Consider the following 24,876-nt stretch of genomic DNA (forward strand, 5'->3'; position numbering starts at 1 on the left):
ATATGCATACTAATTATAGTAAAACTTGCAAATTAAGCCTAAACAGGAAATACCTTCAAACTGAATGTCTTGATTGCCAAGTCTTCAAACTCATTATACAAGGAAACACACATACACCGAGCATCCATTGGCTTAAATCCTCCTAATAGATCAGCAACATCACTTTGCTGACTTAAGTTCTGCAATGAAATAAGCATTAAATGGCACATCCATATGAATCTAGAAACAGTAACCTATTCAAATACGAGATAGAGAGAGAGAGAGAGAGAGAATGAGCAAAAAGGACATTTCATCCTTCAATATACCAAAACAGTGAGTTTCTGACACAGCCATGTTGCTAAATTCTGAACAAGCGTGGTTTTTCCAATACCAGTTTCACCCACTAGGAGAACAGGCTCATTGTATTCAACAGAACGAGCTATTCTCTCAAGTACATACAAAGAGCTACGGATCTCAACAAACATTGACGGGTCATATGACTGCAAAATTCACATTAAGTGTGAGGAGAGATTATTATAATGAAGCAACTCATATACAGATCGTTTGAAATGCTCTAACTAACCGCTGTTTTAGCACGATGAAGTGTGACTCTACCAATTTTTAGTCCTTCTGAAAAGTCCTGTTATCCAGTTTAAATATGATAAACAAACTATACTGTAAAACTAAGATCAGCTGAGGCAATCCAGAAGAACAGAAACCTGAATTGTCGGTTTATACTGATGTATGTTTAATGCCTCTGACTCTGGAATGTTCCACATCTTAGCGATTTCTTTCATCGTTATAACCCGGTTTTCAGAAGACATTGAAAATGCAGCAAATATATCGACAGCCTGAGAGTATTACAAAATAACCATAAGCACCACAACTGAAAGCAAATGAACCAGTTTAGACATAACTAGATCCAACCTCCTGATAAATTCGATGATTATTGAACATATGCAAACCATCAACTCGCTTGCACCACTTGAGAAGATCTCTACAATGAGGAACACAAGCAAAAAAGTGTTACAAATAACATTGGGGGGGGAGCAGCTGCAAGAAAGTAGCAACATGAAAGTAAAACCTTCTCTTACCTCAGCGAGAATCGATTAAGGGAGCCAGACAAAGATGAGGTTCCCAATTGAAAACTTCGAACTTGGGGTAAAGGAGGAGAGCTGACATTTTCAAATGTTTCTGCCAAAGATTGCATACGTTGTATGTAAGAAGCATCAAAACATAAATTCTGAATTCAGAGAATAGGAAACACAACATTGACCTACCTACAAGTCTTTTGGCAACAGGCACCAATTTTGGATACCATGCCTCCACAATATTTTGCAAGTCCTCATTATTTGATGAGCCAATCATAATTTTCCTCCAAGGGCCACCAAGTGCATTCCCACCTACAATCCAGAAAAAGAGATGCTTCCTCTAGTTGAACTGAAGAATTAAACTTTATTTTACAATCCAGAAAAACGTATTTGCACTCTACATTAATTATATAGAAAACCTTGGAGATTAAGACAACGTTTTTCTGTCTTTTCCAATAGTCTATTCCTATATAGATAATTTATAATAAAGTTAGAAATAGATGATTTCAATTATTTGGATCTCTAATTATTGGGCATGAATTGTATAGGGTGGAAGATTTTGAGTATATAATAGATTGTCTAGCAAATATGTAATACTTTTGTATATGGATTGCACCCCCTTGATGCTTTGTTAATATATTCATACCTCTTATTTCAAAAGAAAATATATAGATAATTAAAAATAAAATATATAGATAATTTATATTTGAGAAAAGAGAAAAAATATCGAAATGGAGGACAAAATATCGAAATGGAGGACAAGAGATCCTCCTAAGTGAAAAAAAAAAAGAACGTAGTCCATCATGATAGAACACTCCAGTTACTTAGCAATCAATACCCTCAAATTTTCGCCATAGCATAACAGAAAGACATATTGGTTAGGGACACACCCAGAGATATTAGGAGGGGGGTAAAGGAGTGGCAAGTAAATTTACTAAGAAACCTCAATGATTGGAAGATCAATTAATATATGTTAATCTCCTAGGTATCTTTGAATGGAAGTAATGATCAACCTCTGCGGAATCTTACTAATACAGGATCCTTTTCAGTCAAATCTTTCTACAAGAATCTAACTAAGCAGAAAATAATAGCACCAGTTTCTTTTTAGACAAATATGAAAGGTTAAAACTCCTAGAGTTGCTTTCTTTACATGGGATGCTGAAAGGGGATTCATTCCTACCATTGAAAAATATGATTAACCCACAGAGAGGAGAAAAAGAAAACAAAAACAAAAAAAACCTAGACATTACTCTTAAGGTTTTTAAGGTATCATACTTAAGAAATCTCAAGTATAAAATTTAAGAGTCCGATTACATCACACAACCAGAAAATTAAGACTCTGAAAATATTTTATATTAAACTTGAATGCTCTTCCTAAGGTTACAATCATATTTATACATTGCTAAGCAGGGCTTTTCTAAGTAGATCGGGAAATACCAAAAGTAATTTAGGAATACTACTAACAATTTAGGATATTAATATTAAAGATATTAAGAATACTAATCCTAATATAAATACGAAATTCTAAAACAAATAGGAAAACCAAATACTAAAAAAAATAAAATCCTAAAGCCACCAAAACTATAACAATAAACTCCAAATAATACAGTAGTTTTATATTTACAAGAAATATAATTTTTCATCTACTTAGGCATAACTCATTTTGCATCATTCTCCTATAGTTGGAGAAAATTTGTCCACAAGTTTTGAAGTGATGAAACAATGTATAACCTTGATCCATGAGCATTCTTATGAAGACTTAACAAACTCTATGCACTATCATTGTCGTCAACAAACAAACATAATAGAAACACATAATTATCGATGAGTATGAAATTTTGGTGGGAGAATTAAATCAAAATATTAACCAATTTGCACTTGCAGTTATCTCTAAGCTGAACATCATTAGACCTAATTATAAAGTGTAGTTTCCTTCTCGCACTGAACTTCCATCGGACTTTCTTTAGGTAGTGAAATGTCTTGAGTAACCTCAAATCATATTATTAAGAAGACAAAATAGTTCTTCTTTTTCTCAACTTCAATAGTCACCTTCTTTTTATCTTCTTTAATGATTGCAGGTGCTTCTAAATGTTTATACTTATTCATCTCTACATTATTAGAGGCTTTAAGACTACATTCTTTATGCCGAATATAAAACGAAATATTGGCAATCTCATTATGTTAACAATTTCGATCACATGCAAGGTTGGCCTAGAAGAATATATGTCAACATCATAAGAATCACATAGAACAAGAATGGATCATCATAAGGACCATAACGAATAGAAACAAGACTTTTCTGAGTTACCAAAATACTCAAATTATCCGTCCAAGCAGCGAGTTTTATGGTGTCTGTATGGTTGGGGAGCCAATTGTCTGAAGATTGAGTTGTGCAACTGTAAATATTGAAACAAGATTTCTACCTCTTTTTTCATGATTGACAACCATTTATATTTATTTTCACGATAGACTATGATCTGCAAAATTGGAAAATAATTTTGATACTTTTTCACTTAAACTGCATAATTGTACTTAGACACTGTCAAAAAGACTTGTTAATTCTGTCATCCTCGAGCAACGACTCCGTCTCTTATCATTCCACATGTTTAAACCTTTTTCATCACATTAACTTTTGTGAAAGAGATTGCAAAATATGAAAAATAGACAAGAATATCTTGTTTTGAACTGTTGAAAACAAGCCTGAGATGAGTAAACAAGTCTAGTTGAACCAATTTTTCAACTCCGGTCAACAAAGAAAAAACTGAACAAATCAATCGAGGTCCATTTGCAACTGTGAGCGCATGGGGTTCACACACCAACTTCAGGTCACCAAACAGCGGTGACCATTTGGCAATTGACTCAACTTGAGGTTCTGGTTGCAAACTAGAGGCTGGTGTGAGACACGATGGTGCAGATGCCCGAGATCACGAGAGACAGCAGCTGGGAGGGCTTACACAGGCAAGTGCGGCGATTCTGGTGGTGTTTCGCACCCAAGCTTCAAGGGTTTGCCAACTGGACCTTTTGAGGTTGGTGGTAGAGGTGGTGTCAACCACCTTTGCGCGGTGGCTTATGAACGAATTGGCAGTTGTTTGGAGCATTTAGGGTTTTGGTGCTTCTTTGTGGCTATTTTTTGTTTATTGTAAATAGCTTGGGTTTGTTTTGATATAGGGTTTTTAGACACTAGATGTAGGATTTTCTTAACTCTGATATCAAACTGATGTAAGACAAATATGATTGAGTTATTCAATTACAGAATTTAAAAAAAAATAAAAAAAAAACTTAGACATCTACGTAGTGTTTCTTAGACATCACGCACTTAATGGTTTGATTGAATCACACAATCAGAAAATTTAGAAACTCAATATTTTATCTAATACTTGAATGTTCCTCTTAAGAGATTAAAACCATATATATAGAGTTTATTTCAAGAAAAAAAAAATCATATACATAGAGGGTTAAGTATGTTTTCCTTTACTAGATTAGGAAATACCAAAACTAATTTAGTAGTACTAATATACCAATCTTAATACAAATAAGAGATATTAAAACAAATAAGAAAACTAAATATTAAAACAAATAAGTTTCTAAAGTTACCAAAACTATAACAGTATACACCCAAAGAGTAAATAGTTTTACATTTAGAAGAACTATAATTCTTAATCTATTTAGGGCATCAGTAATGTAAAGGACAATAAGTCCTCATGAAATTATAATGGATCTAATCCCCAATCTCCCTTTTCTAATTGACCTCTTCACATCATCCCATTAAACCAAGTGGTACTTTCGATCACCTCAAAGAAAACGGCATTGAATCATCTCAAGTTTATGCGCAATACTGGCAGGGTTGGACAGAATGGAAAGGTAATAGATAAGTAGATTTGCAATGGTACTCTTAATCGAAGTGAGCCTACCCCTTTTTGATAGGAAAGTCCTTTTCCACCCCGCCAACCTCCTCTTAAAAAGATCCACCACGGGATCTCAGGTATTAACATTTTTATATCTCCCAACGGGATCCCAAGATACTTGATTGGTAAAGTGGTGACCTTGTAGCCCAAAACCTGTGCCAGCCTCCTTTCGTCCCTCTACTCCCGATTCTCACTAATTCCGTCTTTCTCATATTAATCTTCAACCTCGACACCATTTGAAAGCATAGTAATATGCATCTCAAATGCAATAAAGCGGTAATATTAGGTTCGCACAAAACCAAAGCATCATCAGCAAAGAATATATGAGAAACACTCACCTTTTCAGCCCCCACTCCCCGCCGAAATACCCCGCACCACCTCAAGCTCCCCCGCCCTATCCATCAACCTACTAAAAGCCTCCATAACGATAAGGAATAAGTGAGGGGAGATGGGATCCCCTTGCCCAAGCCCTCTTGACGCTTTAAAGGATGACAAAGGCCCACCATTCACCAAAACAACAAAAGTAGTAGTGATGCAACAACTAATCCATTTCCTCCATCTACCCCCAAACCCCAATCTCAATAGCATGTAATCCACAAAATCCCAACAAACCCGATCATAAGCCTTCTCCATATCAATTTTGCAAATAATTTCCTTATTTTTTAAAACCTTTAATTTATGAACAAACTGAAAACTAGCTGTTCCCTTCACACTTAGCTGCTGCCAAGCAATGGATACCAATTCTTTGAAACCCTCCATCCTCAGCCACTTATTATCCAACCAAAAAAGACCGGGCCCCCAACAAATATCATTCGGCATTAAGCATATGGGGAAATGATCTGAAATGAGTCTGTTTAACACTTTCTGACTTAAACCTGCATGCTGCAATAACATATCATTAGAAACAAAAAATTGGTCAATTCTACACCATGAAGGCTGCTCCCTCAAGTTAGACCAAGTCCATCCCCCACCCATTAACAGAAGATCCACCAGGTAGAGTTTATCCACCCCCTCCCTAAACTCCTCAATTTCAGAGATAGTTGTTCCCTCTCCCGACCTCTCATTAGAATGGAGAACTATGTTGAAATCCCCCCCAATGACCCATCTCTCCCCTCCTTTGGTTTTACAGCATTACAGATCCTCCCACAACATCTCCCTCTCCTCCTTACTCTCCCTACAATATATACCCGAAAACACCAATCCATCACCACCCCCAAAACGTTCATGCATAATGGATAAAGACACCTTCCCTTTCTCCACCCCCTTACAGCTATATTTTTCTCCATCCCACATAATAAGAATGCCCCCAGCCGAACCAACAACAGGTAAAAAAACACATTCAACCTTGTATTCTTTCCACAGGCTTTTAGCAGTCTACTGATCAATTTCCTCCATCTTAGTCTCCTGGAAACAAATAACATCTGGCTTCCACCTTCTGATGCACTTTGATAACCTCTTTTTTCCTCCTATCATTCAGCTCCCGATCATTCCAAGATATTATCTTCTCTATCATGGATGCTTACATCGTTGCTCTGGATCCCCTCTCCCTTCCTTCCACTCTTCTTTCTCTCATAATTTATAGACCACTTCATTCTTTTTAATTCCCTACTGCCTCCTTCCCCCTGCTTCTTTCCTATTTTTTTTTCTTTCCTATCATTCTTCTCTGATTCAGTAAAGTCTTGTTCCATTTCCTCAAACAACTTAAAAATTTTAAATTCAAGACCATCAATAGTCATACCAAACATCTTACTAACCTTAGAGAAGTTTCTCCGAACCCAATAAGAATACTGACTCTCCCAACCAACATTTTCCTCCATTACCCGAACAGCTTCGATCACTGGCCCACACTGTAGTGGAGTCACGTTCAGCCCTTCACCCAACTCTTCAAACAGCCTGGCATCCGACATTGGAGACCCTCCCCCCCCCCCCCCTCTCTACACAAGCTAGCGCCAGATTGTATCTCTCCTCTTCCCCCTTCTTGTAATCATCCGTACTCATCGGAGTACTTTCCCAAATAGTGACGGCTTTCGAGTCATCATTATTCTCGCTACTCCCATCAGCTGTATTCTCCACGCTCGTCATTAGCACCTCCTCTTCGCGTTCTGGTCAAGCGTAACTTGCAGGATTGGGAAGTTGAGGAGTATGTGGAGCTGCTGTTGTATTTATCTAATATTAACATAACTGAAAATAAGGGTAAAAAAATTTAGAAGTTGTAAAAGGAGGAGCTTCTCTGTTAGACCATACTATGACTTCATAACTAAGAGAGAGAACAACAATATCTATTCTGCCCCTTTCACAAGAATTTGAAAATCTAAAGCTTCTCCCAGAATTAGTTATTTTGCTTGGGAAGCGCTAAAAAAAGGATTTTAACAATTGATATGCTTAGAAAAAAAAGAAATGTGTTGATTAGCAGGTGCTTCTCATGCAAAGATGATGAGGAGACTTGTTTCCACTTATTATCGAGCGGCCCTGCTACTTACAACCTATGGTTTGTTGTGCTGAAGCTAATTGGGGTGGATTGGGTTATGGCGGGTAGTGTCAGTAGTAAACTTTGGACTTGGGAGGGGTTTTGTATAGAAAAAAGGAAGCATATTTTTCTTATTTCTCTTACTATTTTTTGGTAATCTGGAAAGAAAGAAATGCTAGAGGTTTTGAGGGAGTAGAAACTAACTTTGTTACCATTAGTGATAGATGGATACATACTTTTGAGGTTATTTTGCTGCACCATGATATTAAAGACATTGATGATATGGGTGTAGTCATCGACCAAATGATAGATTTGTAACTATTTTATAATTGGGTGGTATCCACTTGGTACCTTGTACATAATAATACTTTATTTTTATTTTAAAAAAAAAATAAGTCCTCATGAAATTGCTAATCTTGAAACTTATCCCTTGGACTCCTACTTGACAGTTTCAGATTTTTCATCATGTTATCCAAAAACTGGTATTGTTCTCAAAATTCAATCATGCATCAAATCTTTACACATTAGAGCACCAAAAAATACTTCAACCTCAATCCTATTCTAAAAATGCAACAGATGCTCAATTATGACGAGCAAATGCAGACCATGATCCTAACTGCCAACTGCAATACAAACAGTAAACTCAACCAGGTTATTGTCAACCATCACACCAGCTACAAACGAAACCAGCCTAAGAGTTAAATAAAAAGGCAAAAGACTTGAAAAATAAATATAATTTTTTTTAATAAAAATTTGGAAACAAACATAATAACAAATGGAAAGTAAATAAATAGAAGCATTTAGATAACTTAGAGCCAATAAATCAAAATTCAAAAGCCTATATAACCAATGAGTGTTATAGTTCCTTCTTTTCCCTTTCTTCCAGCTTAACTGACGGCAAAATGTTTGTATTAGCATACGGACCTTCTGTATTTCAAAAAAAAAAAGAATACAGACCTTCTGTGTTGGGAACTATATCACACTTTGAAGTAGAAATAGTTGAAAATAATCGAAAACTTTCTGCTACCCTTATCACCTGCACAAGTGGACATCCTTAACTTAAAATTAAAGTAATAAACAAAAACAAATCTTTTATGGAAAAAATTAGTACGTTTTTACAAAAAAGAAGAACAAATGAATATTGACATTAACACTAATATTTATAGGGATGATTAATATTAAGAATAAATTGAGAATAAAAAGAGCTCGAAATAGTTCTAAAGCACGAAGCCAGAATTTTATAACTAATATTCCTCTTATGATAAACTACTTATTTAAATAATAGTATATAATATTTTTTATAGAAAAAATATTACTAAGATGAAGAAAGATGAGTTACAGCAGCAGATGATAAAGTATCATCTCGAATCCTTCACTGAAAAGGACTTACAAAAAGGAGTCAGAACCAAAATACTTGTAATGCAACAGACAGCCCGACCCAAAACGAAAACAATCTTTACTCCCTAGTTCCTATGAAGTACTTAAATGGAGATATCTGGAAATTTTCCATGAGCTTTGCTCATAGGAACGCCAAAAAGGTTACCTTCTCCCATACAAAGGGGAGGGATTTACCCCCAACGATTTGATTATTTCTTTCAAATTATTACTTTTTTTAAATACAAAGTGTAAGACGTATATTAGACATACGGCACCAAAGGGATGCCACTCATTTACAAAAAAATTACATGTCAATAAACATATCTACAATGACCCTAAAATCCTCCATACTATAAAGGTTGTGTCCCGAAATAATGGAACCAAAATAATGAAACAATTTATCTCTAATATTAACAATATGGTCTTTCCTCCCCTCAAAAGCTCTATTGTTGATTTCTTTCAAATTATATCATCCATAAACCTGCAAATAGAGCTTTTTGCCATAGAGGTTTAACTTTTTTCTGCACCCCTAATAATATGATTTCAAATTCCCAATGCCCGAAATCTAAAAGTCTTGAATTGACATCAGTCTCTCAATTAATTAAACAATCCTTCCCCTCCTCTACAGACATGCTCACAAGAATGTCCTCATCACCCTTTCCAAACTCTCGGTGACCCTTATTGTTATTCAGAACAATGACAACTAATAGATAGGTATACTAGATTACATGCCTGATTTAGTTGTGATTCACCCGCCCCCCCCCCCCCGGGCCACCCCATAGCAAAAGAAAACAAATCCTCATATCTAACCCTCCAACCTCTAGGCACCTTTTTCAAGCACCTGATCCTAAAACAACCGACTACTAGGACTTCCTCCTAATATGACGATTAGATAGGTAATTGGCCAAGCTAACCTTGAAGATAATATTGCCACAACCAGGTTGCCCACGACTTCATCCACCACATTTATATCTACCAAATGACAATTGGTTGAATAAAATTGTATCATCGCAAACTGAAGGTAATGAGAATCCAAAATAATGGGAAACTAGAACTCCAAAATAATCGGAAATTGGTCCTAGTCTAGACGCAATAATACCTTCTGATGAAATCTAGAAACTTACTTCCAACAAATAGAAATCATAAAATTGTCATTGGCGAGGAGGATTGCCCTTGCCTGTTAATTAACCAAGTAAATTGACATTAGCAGAATGCATATCCCTTAACTCACAATTTTAGATAAACTTATTAAAACCCCTCATAGTTGTTGTGACTCTTGATCCTCCTAGCTTTTCATGAGGCATAAAAAATTGTATCATCACAAATTGAAGGTAATACCTCACGCTGGGAGTTCAAAATAATGGGAAACAAGTCCTAGACTGGGATGTTGTAATACCTTCTTTATCAAATCTCGAACTATCCTTCCAACAAAAAAAGATCATAAAACTCTCCTTCCAACAAGTAGAAAGCTCTTGGTGGTTGAGAGGAAAGACATGCAACATGGTTCTTGAGTGGGGTAAGGTTGACAAACTTCCTTTTCTAGGAAATGAAAGAGATAAGAGGAGATCAATCTCCTTCATGAGATCAGTTAGTTTTTTCATTCTCTGCTTCTTTTGCAGAGAGAGGAAATAGCATAGGATTGGGAAATGCATTTCTTGGGCTAGGAACTACTAAAGTTGTAACAAGGTTATAGTAGATTACGGTGGAAAAAGATCCCGTAAGAATCACATTGTTCCTAAAGGTAAGGAAAAAAGCAACCTCACAATAAATCTTCTTCCTAGAGGGAGCTGAGGCAAAGGAAGGCAGTTCATGTGGAGTTTTTGGAGCTTATGGAGCGCAATTCAAATGTCGTAAAGGGAGTTGGTGTAGTTGTTGCTTTCGGAGGACGACATCCATGTTGCGATAATGAGCTACAAGTGATAAAGCTCAATCCCAACTATATCTCCTTTACTACTATTGGGTATCTTTAAGGAAGACCTATTAATCGTATTTCATGATTTCACTATTTGATAATGAATATGAAGGATGAATGCTTGTAAAAATCTTTAGGTTTGGTATAACAAATCTTCTGCTTCTTAAATAAAGAAGAGGATGATCAATTAATTTTTTATTTTGAAATAAAACTGTAGTGAAGTATATATTAACAAAGGTACCAAGAGGGTATCACCTGTATACAAAATATTTATATGTCAATCAAAAGGTCAATGATACTCCCAAAATCATCCAACCCATTGATGTCATGACTTAAAATAATGAAAACAAAAACATAAAGGATGATCAATTAAAATTAATTTATTAATTTATTTAATTAATTAAAATTATTTACTAATATTATTATTTAAAGTGCAACCAAATGCTGCTAACAAAATTAACGGAGAAAAGCAATTTATCAACTTTTTAAAAGTACAAGAAGAATTTTGAACAAAAAAAAAGTTTAACGATAATTTTAAATATTTTTACATAATTCAGGGAGTATTTCAATACTTTGACCGATACAGAAGATTGAATGCTTCTAAATTAAGGGTTTATATCTACTAGTTTGGTGCTTTGTGTATATAAATCTATTGCAAGAAAGTTTGAGTCAAGTTGTTGGAAATACAGTTGGGAAATAAAAATTTGAGCTCTATAACTGTTTGTTGTCCATGTTGCGAGACAGATCTAGAGGTAGGGTTTCGAAGAAGACCACCATATCCTTCACCGATTCCCTGAGGCAGCCTGCACAGGAGGCGAATCGGGTAAAGCAGAACAATCCCGATCCACTCATGAAACCCGGATTAGAAATTCAAAAGTGCAGAACCCAAAACAGTCAAATCCAAAGTCGTTTGGGACTGGGTGGAAGGGTGAGCAATACGAAGCGTTTTGATAATGGAGCTAAGGTGAAAGAAAATAGAGTAAGTGGGGCACAACCCAGAGTCAAGGAAATTACCGGAGGGGAAATGGACCATCGATTTTTTTGGGCCGAGAAAGAGAAATGGAAGATTAATGATCAAGCCGAAACTTCGAAGAAGGCAAAAGAACAATGGATGGACCAGTCTAGAAAATAAAAGAAAAAACCCAATCGTTTAAGGTCAACGGATTAAAATGGTCGAACCGGCATATAAGGGGTTTTGTTTCTGCGAAAACCCTAAAGAATGTCGAAATAGCATAGCAAAATCGAGAAGGAAGAGGGCAGACAGGCGAAATTGGGAGAAAAAAATATGGAGATAGGTAGGAAAGCAAGGAGAGGAGGAGGTTTTATGGAGGCGCTTACAATGCATACCACATTGATGGAAGTCGAAATCACAAGAGGGAAAAGGGAGTGGAAGGATGAAAGATGGAGGCTTGAAGAATATTTTGAATGTGGAGGGTCGGTAAGGGAGGACAACAAAGGTGTTATAATGTTGGCTAAAAGTGAGAACAGGGAAGGGTTAGTCGATGGTTATGAGGAGAAAGAAACAAAGATGGATGATATCATGGTGGAACTGCTGGAGGAGGAGGTGAGTGACAGAGAAGGAGAGTCTGGGAAGGCGCAACCACTTGCCATACAGTTTAGTGAGGAATGTTTAAATGAAGCAGATATGCAGGATCAGGGGAACATAACAGACGAAGAGGAGTCTCGATGGGTGCTTGATAATGTATAGCAATTGACCAGTATGGTGGGAGTGGACTGTAAAGGATTCGAGGCTAAAGCAACAAAATTATTATCGAGATATTGAGGCATACAACGGGGGAAAAGGAAGAAAAGAGAAGTTAAAGAAAGCTAAGAAAGGAAGAGAGGGGTCGCAAGAATTGGGAAGCTTGGTTTCGTCCATCAACTATAACAGTGTCAAGAAAGGCAAGAGGAAGGAGAAGGGGAACAAAACAACCCAGTTGTGATCATGTTAGGAAGAATAATTTCTTGGAATGTGAGGGGAATCAATGATCCAAAAAAGAGGCAGCTAATAATAGGTGGTTTGAGGAAATGGAAGCCAGATATTGTTTGTTTGCAAGAAATTAAAATGGAATGTATGAATGATCACATTGTTTGGAGTTTATGGAGTAGTAGAGGCATCAGGTATTACTATAACCCTGTTGTGGAGATAGCTAGAGGCATCATTATCTTATGGAAAAAAAGTCAATTCTCATGCAATGATTGTTTTGCAGGTAAGTACATGTTGTCTTGTATTTTTAGAGATGGTAGGAGTGGAACCTGGTGGTTATTTTCTGGAATTTATAATAAACGAGAAGGAAATGAGAGAAAGACATTATGGGATGACCTGGAAGAATGTAGGAGCAGATGGAAGGGGCCATGGGAGGTAGGTAGAGATTTCAATATGATCTTGCATAAGAGTGAGAGATCTGGGGATCAGTTTTCTGCAAAATGTGCTGATGAGTTTAAGGAAATCGTGGACAGACTTGGGTTAATGGACCTTCCTCTGGTGGGGGGTAGATGGACTTGGTCAAATTTAAGGCAGAATCTAGTTTGTTCCAGTATTGGCAGATGCCTAGTTTCCTATGATTGTCAAAGCATCGCAAGCAACTTATACCAGAAATGCTTAAGCAGATTTGCTCTGGATCACTTCCCTATCTGTTTGGAGGCAAATGGCTAAAAGTTAAAGAATTTAGGCACTAGATCAAAGATTGGTGGAATTCCATATGCCCCGGAAGGTTCAGCGACCTACATACTGGCACAGAAACTGAAAATTTTGAAAGTTGAAATTAAAAAGTGGTGTAAGGAAGAAGAGCTTATGCAAGCTTCAAGAATGCAATTTCGCTTGGATGAATAAGCACTTGATAGGAAAGAAGATGTGGGGGGGGCTAAATAATGGGGAAGCTGCACGACGTGAGGATCTGAGAGCGGAGATTGCCTTTGTGATGCAGGAGGAGATTAGTTGGAGGCAGAAGTCCAGGACTAGGTGGGTTCTTGAGAGGGACAGAAACATCAGATTTTTTCACTACTTGGCCAATCAATACAGGTGCAACAATTATGTAAACAGGCTCAAGTTTGGAGATAAGATAATTGAAGGAAATAAGGAGCTAAGAAGGGCAGAACAGGAGAAGTTTACTCCGTTGTATAGAGAGAACAAGGACTGGAGACCGAACCTGAATGGCCTTAATTTTCCCAAACTAGAGATGAATGACTATGCTATTTTGGAAGGTGATTTCACCGAGGAAGAGGTTTTGCATAGCCTCAAGGCTTGTGAGAAAGATAAGGCACTGAGACCGGATGGTTTTAATATAGGTTTCTTGATGAAATTTTGGGATGTCGTGAAGGTTGATGTGTTAGTTGTTTTTCAAGAATTCAATGAATCTGGTAGGTTTGTCAAATTCTTGAACTCTACTTTCATTGTGTTGATTCCTAAAAGTGAAGGGGCTGCCAATACTAAAGATTTGAGGCAAATCAGCCTCATCGGGTGCATATATAAATTACTAGCCAAAGTTCTTGCGAGAAGGATGGCTAAAATTCTTGATTCGGTTATTGGCCAATGTCAACATGCATTCGTTGGTGGAAGACATATCATGGATGCTGCCCTAATTGCAAATGAAGTTGTTGATGACATAGTTAGCAATAAAAGGAAAGGAATGTTGTGTAAGTTAGAGATAGAGAAAGCATATGATCATGTGAATTGGAGTTTTGTGAATTATATGTTATGGAGACTTGGTTTTGGATAAAAATGGAGGAAGTGGATGAATTGGTGCATATCCACGACTTTGTTTGCAATCATTATTAATGGAGACGTGTCAAATTTCTTTCAAGCTTCACGTGGCCTTAGACAAGGTGACCTGTTATCTTCACTTTTGTTCATGGTTGTAATGGAATGATTAAATGCTACATTATTAAAAGCCAGGGAATTAAACCTGTTTAAGAGAATAAGAATCAGAAGGGGGAATATAGTTGAGGAGATAACTCACTTGTTCCTCGCAAATGATATCTTAATTTTTCGTGAATCAAATAAAGAAGCACTACCGAATTTGAGATGCATTCTGATGGGTTTTCAAGTGGTTTCTGGATTGAGTATTGATTTGGCAAAATCCGCACTTATCTACCTAGGTGAAACAGAGAACCCGATAGGTTTGGCAAAAGTGATGGATTGTAAGGTTGCTGATTTACCTATCAAATTTTGGGTATGCCTCTAAGTGCTACATTCAAAAACAAAAACTTTTTTTCGAGATAAAAGTATGGTTATGTATTGATATAAAAGTGTCAAAGGGGCACTGCTCATTTATAAAAAATTTACAAGTCAATTTAAGAATCGACGATGAAACCAAGGTCATCAAAACATTCAATGTTATGTCCTAATATACTGGAACTAAAGTAGTGGATCTAATTGTCAATGATGATTCTGAAATCGACTTCTTTACTTTCGAAAGTAAGATTGTTCTAAAGAATCCAAAAGATAATGAGAGGAATAAGTCTAAAAGTTTTCTTGTTGCAGCTTAAACCTTCCCATGCTAGCATAGCAGTTCAGCCAAGATTGATTCATGTCTAAGTCACGATAATCCCATGACGCCCAGAATAGTAGACCAGAGGTTGTGAGAAACCGGACATCCAAGGAGAAGGTAATTATAAGTTTCAATAATTTTGCAGAGGAAACATCTATTGTGAAGTCTCTTTTCATTAAATTATCAAGAGTAAGAATGCAGCCTTTTGCTATTTCCCATACAAAAAAGAAAATTCTTGGAGAGCCATCAGATTTCCATATAATGTTAGCTGAAAATTTCATCTTATTTTGGGTATCATTGCCGACTAAGGTCTTGTACAAGGACCTAACTGAGAAATTTCAAGATTTGGTGTGCTGCTAAAGGAGCTTATTGTTGCTGTCAATTGGATATATGACAGAATCTGGAGCAAGTTTTCATATTCCACAATTTCTCAATCCTGCAAGTTTTTAGACACTATCAACTGCCACCGATTTAAGTTGACGGCTTCATTTACAAACATATCTTTGTTTCTAGCAATAGCATAGATAAGTAGAAATCTTGATTGGAATGTTTCTCTTTCGTACCAAATGACTTTTCAAAAGCGGATTTTGTTACCATTACCAATGTTCCACCTTGAATTATGTAGAATGAGCTTATTTAGATTCCAAATACCCCTCCATAGGCTGAACCATAGCCGTTATTTCTTCTTTTGGAGGTGTCACTGCGGTCACCATTGAACCATTTACACACAATGATAGATTTCCGAAGGCTGTTGTCTTCATTCCAAAATCTCCATATCCATTTCCCAAGCAAAGTTTTATTCAGTTTGTCAATTAATCTCAAACCCAACCCACCTTCTTTGAAGGGTTTCTTGATTTCTTTCCAATCTCAAAGACAAAAAGACTTGGGAACCAGTGCTAGACAGATTGTAACAATGTTTTGGCCGGGTGGAAGAGAAGTTTACTATCTAAAAGGGGGAGACTTAATTAAAAGCACGTTAAGTAATCATCCTATTTACTACCTCTCCTTACTATTCCGGTTCGCATGGCCAAGCATATTGAAGCAATACAAAATCGATTTTTGTGTGGAGATACCGATGATAAAAAGAAATATCATTTAGTGGCCTGGAAGGAGATGAAGAAGCTGTTGACTAGGGAAGGACTGGGGATCAGATCTTTAATGGAATTCAACCAAGCTTTACAAGGAAAGTGGTTGTGGAGGTTTATGTTGGAGGACGGTGCATTTTGGCGAAGGATCATTGCTGCAAAGTTTGGAGTGGATAACAGTGGCTGGTAAGCAGGCAAAGCTCTGAAATCCCACTGGAAAAGCCTTTGGAAGCAGATTGGGAGTGGTAAGACCAATTTCAAAAGGTGCATTGCTTGGAGGGTTGGTAACAGAAATAACATCAGCTTTTCGTATGATCAGTGGATGGAGGGGGGGGTCCGCTGTTTAGAATGTTTCCCCAGATCTATGCAATTCCTCAGAATAAATTGGTGAACGTTGGGGAATGTTACAGAAGAAGCAACGGTAATGGGGAGAATTAGCAAGTTATGGTTAACAGCAGGTTGAATGATTGAAAAATTGGCGAGTATGAGACAATACTGCGTTTACTTTCAAATATTTCCCTTGAGGATAGCGAGGATTACCCAAAATGGACTCTCTCAAAAAATGGTCTATTCTCGGTTAAATCCTGGTACAAATGGATAATTAGAGTTGAGAATGAAACTGATCAATTTCCTCACAAACAGATTTGGAGAACCATAATACCACCAAGGATTGTTTTCTTTGGCTGGGAGGCTTGTAGAGAGTGTATATTAACCATAGATAAGCTGAGGAAAAGGGGACAAGTGTTGGTTAATGCATGTTATCTTTGCAAGGAGGCAGAGGAGAACTGTAACCACTTGCTCCTATGGTGCCTGGCGCTTTTTAGTTTGTGGACGATGGCTTACAGACGTTCGGGGATTGATTGGGTGATGGTGGGGTCGGTTAGGGAAGAGATAGCAGCTAGGAAATATTTAAATGGGAGGTATTCTTTCTGCAATTTGATTCCTCTCACCATTATGTGGACGGCTTGAAAGAGAAACAGAAAGACTTTTGATGGAGTCACAAGTACAAAAGTGAAGATTTTGGAGAAAATAAACTTCTATTTTATTATTTATATTTTATATTTACATTTAGAAAATATATATAGAGTAGTTATTTTTATTTTAATTGGACTCTAATTATAAATTAGAATTATACTATTAGAACTCTAACTAATATAGTATTCTACTTAACATGAAATCCTTATCAACACTTCCCCTCAAGTTAGCACAAAGATATCACATATACCCAACTTGTAAATCAGATTCTGAAAAGATTTGTTACATAATCCTTTAGTAAAAATGTCAGTCACCTAATCGTCAGAAAATACATGATATAAGCATAGAGAGCTATCAACCACCTTCTTTTTTATAAAGTATCGATCAATTTTAATTTGTTTTGTTCTGTCATGTTGAACTGAATTATGAGTAATGTTAATTGTTACTTTATTGTCACAAAACAGGGATAGTTTCTCATCTTTAAGTAATTTTAACTCCTTCATTAGTTTTTACAACCATAGTAATTCACATACTTCTTGAACCATTACTCTAAATTCTGCCTCAGCATTGAAACGGGCAACTACACTTTATTTCTTACTTTTTCATGAATTAAGTTGTCTTTTACAAGTGTGCAGTGACCTGTAATTGATCTTCTATCATTTAGGAACCCAACCCAATCGACATCTGTAAATACTTCTATTTTAAGGTAATCATGCTTAGAAAAGAGAAGACATTTTCCTGGTGCAGACATTTTCCTGGTATAAACTTCAGGTATCGTAATAGGCGGAAACTAGTATGTAAATGAGTCTCACGAGAATCATGCATGTACTGACTCACAAGACTAATTGCATATGTTATATCAGGTCTGATATGTGAGAGATAAATGACTTTTACAACTAGTTTCTGGTATCTTTCCAAGTCAACTAATGTACCCCTACCTGTTTGCAATTTGTGGTTGCTCTCAATAGCTAATTATGTCGGCTTGCAACCCATCATAGTAGTCTCTTCTAATAAGTTTAGGATATACTTCCTTTGAGAAATGAAATCCTTTTATTGGATCTGGCAAATTCAATCCTTAAGAAATATTACAATTTTTCTAAATCTTTTATTTCAAATTCTTGAGCAAGAAATTCCTTCAACCGAGTCATTTCCTTTGTGTCATCTGCAGTCACCACAATATCATCCACATAAATGATGAGAAGAGTGATCTTACCCTCACGATATTGATAAACAAGATATGATCAGCATTGCTTTATTGATATCCAAAAGAGATCATAACTCTTTTAAATATTTCAAACCATGCTCTTTGAGACTACTTTAATCCGTATAAGGCCTTTTTTATTTGGCAAACTTTTCTTTACGTACTCTCATCTTCAAATCCATATGAAATTTTCATGTATACTCCTTCCTCTAAGTCTCTATGGAAGAATGCATTTTTTACATCAAACTGCTATAAATCTGAATCAAAATTAGCTACGCAAAACAAAAGTATCCTAATTGTGTTCATCTTCGCAACAGGTACAAATGTTTCCTGATAGTTAATTCCATAGGTCTGAGTAAATTCCACTATCTATATATTCTGTACCACTGTCAATTCGCAGAATCTTAATTTTAACACCAAATTGTATACATATCATTTTGTGGAAAAATTGAAAACATAAAAATACATCATTTCTTTTAACAGATAAATCCATTTTAATCTAGTACAACAGTTAATAAAAATAACAAACCATCTATAACCAGAAAGAGAAGTATTCTGAGTAGATCACTACACATCAGAGTGAATAGTCATAAAGAGATCAGTACTTCCATTATTACTTAAATGATAAGAGTTTCTCTTATGTTTAACAAGTTCGCATGCATCACAAAACAAAAACTCCATAAAAGTTCTTTTAAATAACTTAAAATATAATTTTTCTAAAATAAAAAAAGAGGATGTTCCAATCATCGATGTCATTGTAATATCTTCATATTGACTTCTTTATTCCCAATGGTTGTTTGATTTCTAATTAAGTTCATATGTCTATTCAAGATATATAAGTCATCTTGCAGTGTACCAGTGTCAATCCTCTTCTCGATTTGAAAATTCTAAAAGATGCAACGATCAAGAAAAAATTCAATTTTACAGTTGAGATCTCTAGTTATGACTCTAATAAATAAAAGATTATCAGAAAAACTAGGCACATATAAAACTGAAAACAGTGTAATAGTAGAAGTATAATTAATAAAACTTGTTCCCGACATGGGGGGGTGTATGATCTATCTGCTATACGGACATCATCCCCTTCAGTACAAGAAAAATAGGTTAAAAATTTTTTAAAATAACCTGTCGTGTGTCTGTTATCTTCAGAGTTTATAATCCAATTACCAAGAGTGGAAATAGGATAACAATACATAATTTTACCATATTTAATGTGCCAACAGTTGATGGATAGTTAAGTTAACTCAGAAGGCGCTTCAGATTTTAAATTTTTTCTGTGGAAAAGGCTCCAATAAATGGTGAACCAAGTGTTTTCCTAGTTTCAACAAAATTTGTTTGAGCTCTTGTGGTTCCACCTCTTCTTCCTCTCCGACCTCCAATTAATCTTCCATGCAAATTCCAACAAATTTTCCTAGTGTATCTTGGCTTGCCACAATAGTCAGACTTCCATATATATCTGGATTGATCAGAATGAATAACTAATCCAGCCTTCTCAACTAGTACAATGTGAAGCATGGCATTTTTTCTACTCTATTCTTACTAAACATAAGTATAAATTTGTAGTAATGAAGAAAAAGGATTTTTACCAAGCACTTGGACCTGTATTTGATCATATTCGGTGTTCACACCAGCTAAAAAATTATAAATTCGTTTTTTTTCCATCAATTTTTGAAATTTGACTGTATTTGCAAGACACTCTATTTGAAAATCTTTATATTAATTTAACTCCTATCATAATCCATTCAATTCAGAAAAATATTGAGAAATAGTCATCTCTCCTTATTTTGTGTCATGAACTTTATTCCAAAATTCATAAATTTAGGCGTCATTATCCATCTGTGAATATGTAAAAGATATTGCATTTCATATTTTTTCAGCAGTGTTAAACAACAGATATGTTCTGCCAATATGAGATTGTATGGAATTTATGAGTCATGACATTACCAATGAGCTCTCAGAGTCTCATCTATTATATTCTAAACTACCAACATTTGGTTTCTTCACCTTACCAGTAATGTAACCCTTCAATTCTCTAAATTTAATGAGTAATAAATAAGATCTCGACCAAGTAAGATAATTAGTTTCATCAAGTTTTATGGGACTGATTTGTAACGAAGGGTTATCAAAGTTAGTAATACTCACATTTTTTTCTTTTGTCATCTTAAAATGCTAAAAATAAGAAAAAAGAATACCCAATAATGAAAAACGAACCTCCTAATATGCACCAAAGAGCCAAAAAAGGATCAGAAAATTGAAAAAATGACAAAAAAACCGAACCTGATCTGCCTCAGCTAGGCTCAGTTCGGCTCGACTCCGGTTCAGCTCCGGCTCGGACGCAGACAGTTCTGCTTAGGCATGGACTGACCAGGTCAGAGTGGTCTGGCGCGAAATAGCCACACCAGATGTCCCGTGCGCACAAAAGTGGACTAGCGCAAGGGAGGGGCTCTGTCTGGTCAATGCAGCGACTCAGCACCCGACCAGAGCAGCGTGGTGTGTAGGAGGATCAGTCGACCCGTCTCCAGACACGGATCAGCCAGATCGGAGCAACAGAGGACGCAGAACGGTAGATCTTCTGAACGCGTGCAGCCGCGTAAAAAACGGTCGGATAATCGCGATCAAACCAGATTTTATGCGGAAAGGAACTAGATTTTTCTCAATCGGGCTTTTCTAACGGTATTCCACCGTTTTTCGACCCGAATAGAATGAAACCGGTAGCGTGTGTGACAGACGCGCGCGGAAACTGTGGTTGTTCTGGCCAGGGTTGAGCGGCGACTCCTTCTGGGTGATGTTAGTTTTGGTTTCTTTGATAATTGAGTACCAACTTTGTTCTATTTTACTTATTTTAGAGTTTTTTCAGAACTTTCAAATAGCTTTCCTTTGGCTCTGATACTACGAAGATTTTAGAGAAAATAAATTTCTAATTTTATTACTTATCTTTTGTGTTTACATTTAAAAAATATATATAAAATAGTTATCCTTATTCTAGTTGGACTCTAGTTATATAATATAATTATATTATTAGAATTATAACTAATATAGTATTCTACTTAGAATGAAATTCTTATCAACAAAAAAATTTTAATATTTTAAAGAATAAATGGTTTAAGACCCTTTAATTTTTATTATTGGGCCAACCAGCTGAGATCACTGAAGCTTTCAAAGCATTTTAGAGCCGGTTAGATTAAGCTTTGTAATTATTGTCAATGGGTTGCACCCCCAAGGTGCTTATGGCAATATATATACATACTGTTTTTATTTCAAAAAAAACAGTTGGGAAACCATATAATGCTTCTGCTGATAGAACCCTAATTCCCAGTGAAGTGGATTTTATTGTGAAGAAGGTAGAGAATGGTCCAATCTGTAAATTATATGGGAAAGTCTTATCAGCATGATTCATGGATTACATGTTGGATGGTTGATTTCGGATATGGGTATAGATGGATAGACACATGAAATTTAACACCCAAGTATTAGAAGACGTACCAAATTACAAAGAATCATAACGTTTAAAGGGGAGTAAGTTATGTTGAACAGCACACATATCATCCAATAAACCATTAATTCTGGAAGGATCACCTTCCTCAAACAAAAAACCATCAAAGAAACTAAAAGTGAAACGTAGGTTAAAAACCAAATTTTTTCCAACATTGATCCTATAAACAAGAAATGCCCCAATTTTACTAACTTTTTGTGAACAAGAAAAGAAAAGAAAAAGAATGTGAAAGTGTTACCTCCCCATGACTAGTTACAAAGGAGCTTGCACCTTCAAGTAAGGGCACTAAGATGGGAAGCACATCTGATGGTGCTTTGTCAATATTTTCAAAGACAACCCAAAGACCATTAAGTACAGCCTGTTGGGAAAGAAAATTCGTAACTATAACAAGTGAGTCCAGCAACAGAAGCTCATAACAAAAGAAAACAAATAACAATAAGCTTAGAAGGAAACAGACCTGGGTAAGGGACCCAGGCTGCCATCTGAATTCCCCAGGTTGCTCGGTACAAATATAACTACCCACCAACATTTTTCCATCAATTTGATCATCCATGTGAATAGATAGAACTAAGCAACAAAGAGAGGGATAGGAATAGTTAAGAGAGACAGATAAAAACATAATCAGAAAAGAGAGCATTAGAATAACAAACCCTGCAAGAAAAACATAAGGTAAGGAGGATAAAAATATCATCCGAAAAAGTTCCACGCTAAAAAATCTTCTTCCCAAAAACACTTTTTGCTAAAAGGAAATACCAACTAGAAGCAACTCCAGGAGAAGAATATGGCGCATATACTTATTCTCTAACCTTTTTTGAGACTTCTAGGCCGTAAATCCATAGAAATAGACAAATTAAACAGGCAACTTCATGATATAAAAGACTGACACGTTCCTTCATGGGTACATACAAACAACCCTAGGTCAGTTTGATTTCATATGGAACTTCTCAAAAAAATTAAAAGATAATTTATATGGTAGTTTAGGGAGTACAATTTGCTCTTGGTCTAAGATACTCCCTTTCTGGTTCTTTCTTTTCTTTTTTTGAGATCTTCTCCTCCAGCTTGTATTTTTTTCAATTCTCTTCATTACTATTTTTTTTTCCTATCAAACATTTTACATAGCAAATGAGTTATTAAATCAATAACATACTCTTATATCAATCTAAAGCGTACCATTGTTTTCAGTCTCTTCGGCCAACTTTCTTATAAGAGCAGACTTCCCACAGCCAGCAGGACCATAAAAGAGAACAGGCCAATTCTGACTCACTGCTAACAAGGCCATTTCGAAACTTTTCTTTATAGTAGATGTCATGACAAACGGGTCGCCATAGGATCTGTCTTCCCTGAGATATAAAGCATAGGGAAAAATGAACAAGGTAGAGACACACTAAATACTATTTTTGTGCAAATTGAGACTTTTATCTGTTTCTGAAATTTATTTTCTTAGTTTGATAGTTCAACCTTTTCACCAACCTACGTCGCTTCATTGATGGTTCAATCCCATCCAACTGTGACAGCACCAAAGAGTTGGTACTAAAGGACTGCAGGCAATTAACTCGGCTGAATTCTGTCTGGCCAACAGCAGATCCCATTGTTGTGCAATCAGATGATCCGATATACATGCCAGCCTTCTCAACTGCTACATCTTCACAGAATTCCTCCCAGCTGAAAATGAAGAAAGCAATAGAAATACGATAGGCATGTTGCGACGAAAACAAATTAAGGTATCTTGATAGTAACTGGTAATCAGAACCAACCGCAATAAACATGAAAGAGCTTCTTCTGCTCCAACACCAAGACTTGCAGTTGCTCTATCATTCATTCTCAGGATGATAGAAAGTACTTGTACTGCACACCATCTAACATCTGAAATATCTTTGGCGAATTCGAGATGACTTCCCATATCCAGAGTCTTCCTCACAAGGTCCAAGAAACATGACCAATCCCAAAGTTCACAGAAAACCTCAGGTTCCATCATGAGGAAACGGTAAGAAATATGCACAACATGTAAGCATGAAGCAACAACCTGATTAGACAACAGTGAAGAACACAAGAGAATCAACCATCAAAAGATGACCACAAAATTTTCCAAAAGCACAAAAAACATGAGTTGATTAAAGAAATACCAGAGAAAAGTTTGCATTAGGGATATTATGTGAAATGTGATAGTGCAGCTTAAGATCAAAACAAGTGTAATCCTTATCCTCTCTTTTCTTCTTCTTTTCTCTCATGAAAGAGAAACTTCAATTCAAACTAGCATCAGTAAGGTCCACTGAACCTTCATGCACATATACATACATAGATGCGTAGATGATTTTTAGATGAAGTACCTAATTACCTTATTTAGTTATCTTGTAAATAGCTTATTTCCCGCACTAATATAAAGATACATACATACACACATCTGAACAAAAAAAAAATGAAATAAAAAATATAAAATACCATTAACAATAAGCACCAAGGGAGTGCACACCTATGTACAAAAATATTTCCAAATCAATCATGATATTTATCAAATCACTAAAATCTTCCATGGAGTATAAAGGTTGACCCATTACAAAAAAACCTAGGGTCTGAAACATCTGAGCGGAAATTAAACTATATACAAGATAAATTTGTTCAAAAATAAATTAGAAAACACATCCAATGACGTTTAAATGGACCCTTCATTTTTTGTCCAGTGAACCAAAGAAACAAAAAAACTTGGTGTGCAAACCCATCTATCCTTGATTGATTTTAGGTTACCACGCCCAAAATGTTAAATTTCATGCATCAACTCAAAGAAACACTTGTAATGTCTCTACTCCACTTAATTTAAGTTACTGAACAAAATTTTCTATACGGACAGAAATACCTTCATTATTTTCTAAGATTTGAAAACCAGGACCACCATCACTAGTCATC

At 36.0% G+C, this 24,876-nt stretch overlaps 1 protein-coding gene across 4 annotated transcripts in view; it reads right to left on the reverse strand.

The window, feature by feature from the left end:
- Window positions 1–24,876, reverse strand: part of LOC110808926 (midasin-like protein) — a 95,547-nt gene that overhangs the window by 58,020 nt on the left and 12,651 nt on the right. For 3 of the 4 annotated variants that reach the window (XM_088213637.1, XM_088213636.1, XM_088213639.1), the window contains 13 exons: window positions 23,730–23,998; window positions 23,434–23,637; window positions 23,146–23,315; window positions 22,433–22,542; window positions 22,214–22,333; window positions 8,400–8,478; window positions 1,260–1,382; window positions 1,074–1,173; window positions 907–976; window positions 699–830; window positions 563–619; window positions 306–479; window positions 54–179 (listed from right to left, as the gene is read on the reverse strand). In XM_088213637.1, the coding sequence (XP_088069763.1) occupies window positions 54–179; window positions 306–479; window positions 563–619; window positions 699–830; window positions 907–976; window positions 1,074–1,173; window positions 1,260–1,382; window positions 8,400–8,478; window positions 22,214–22,333; window positions 22,433–22,542; window positions 23,146–23,315; window positions 23,434–23,637; window positions 23,730–23,998 (1,734 nt within the window). The remainder of the gene's footprint in view (window positions 1–53; window positions 180–305; window positions 480–562; window positions 620–698; window positions 831–906; window positions 977–1,073; window positions 1,174–1,259; window positions 1,383–8,399; window positions 8,479–22,213; window positions 22,334–22,432; window positions 22,543–23,145; window positions 23,316–23,433; window positions 23,638–23,729; window positions 23,999–24,876) is intronic. The other variant, XM_088213640.1, reaches the window with a different exon arrangement.

The sequence above is a fragment of the Carica papaya genome, chromosome 2 (assembly GCF_054855325.1).
Source record: "Carica papaya isolate Zhongbai chromosome 2, ASM5485532v1, whole genome shotgun sequence".
NCBI lineage: Eukaryota > Viridiplantae > Streptophyta > Magnoliopsida > Brassicales > Caricaceae > Carica > Carica papaya.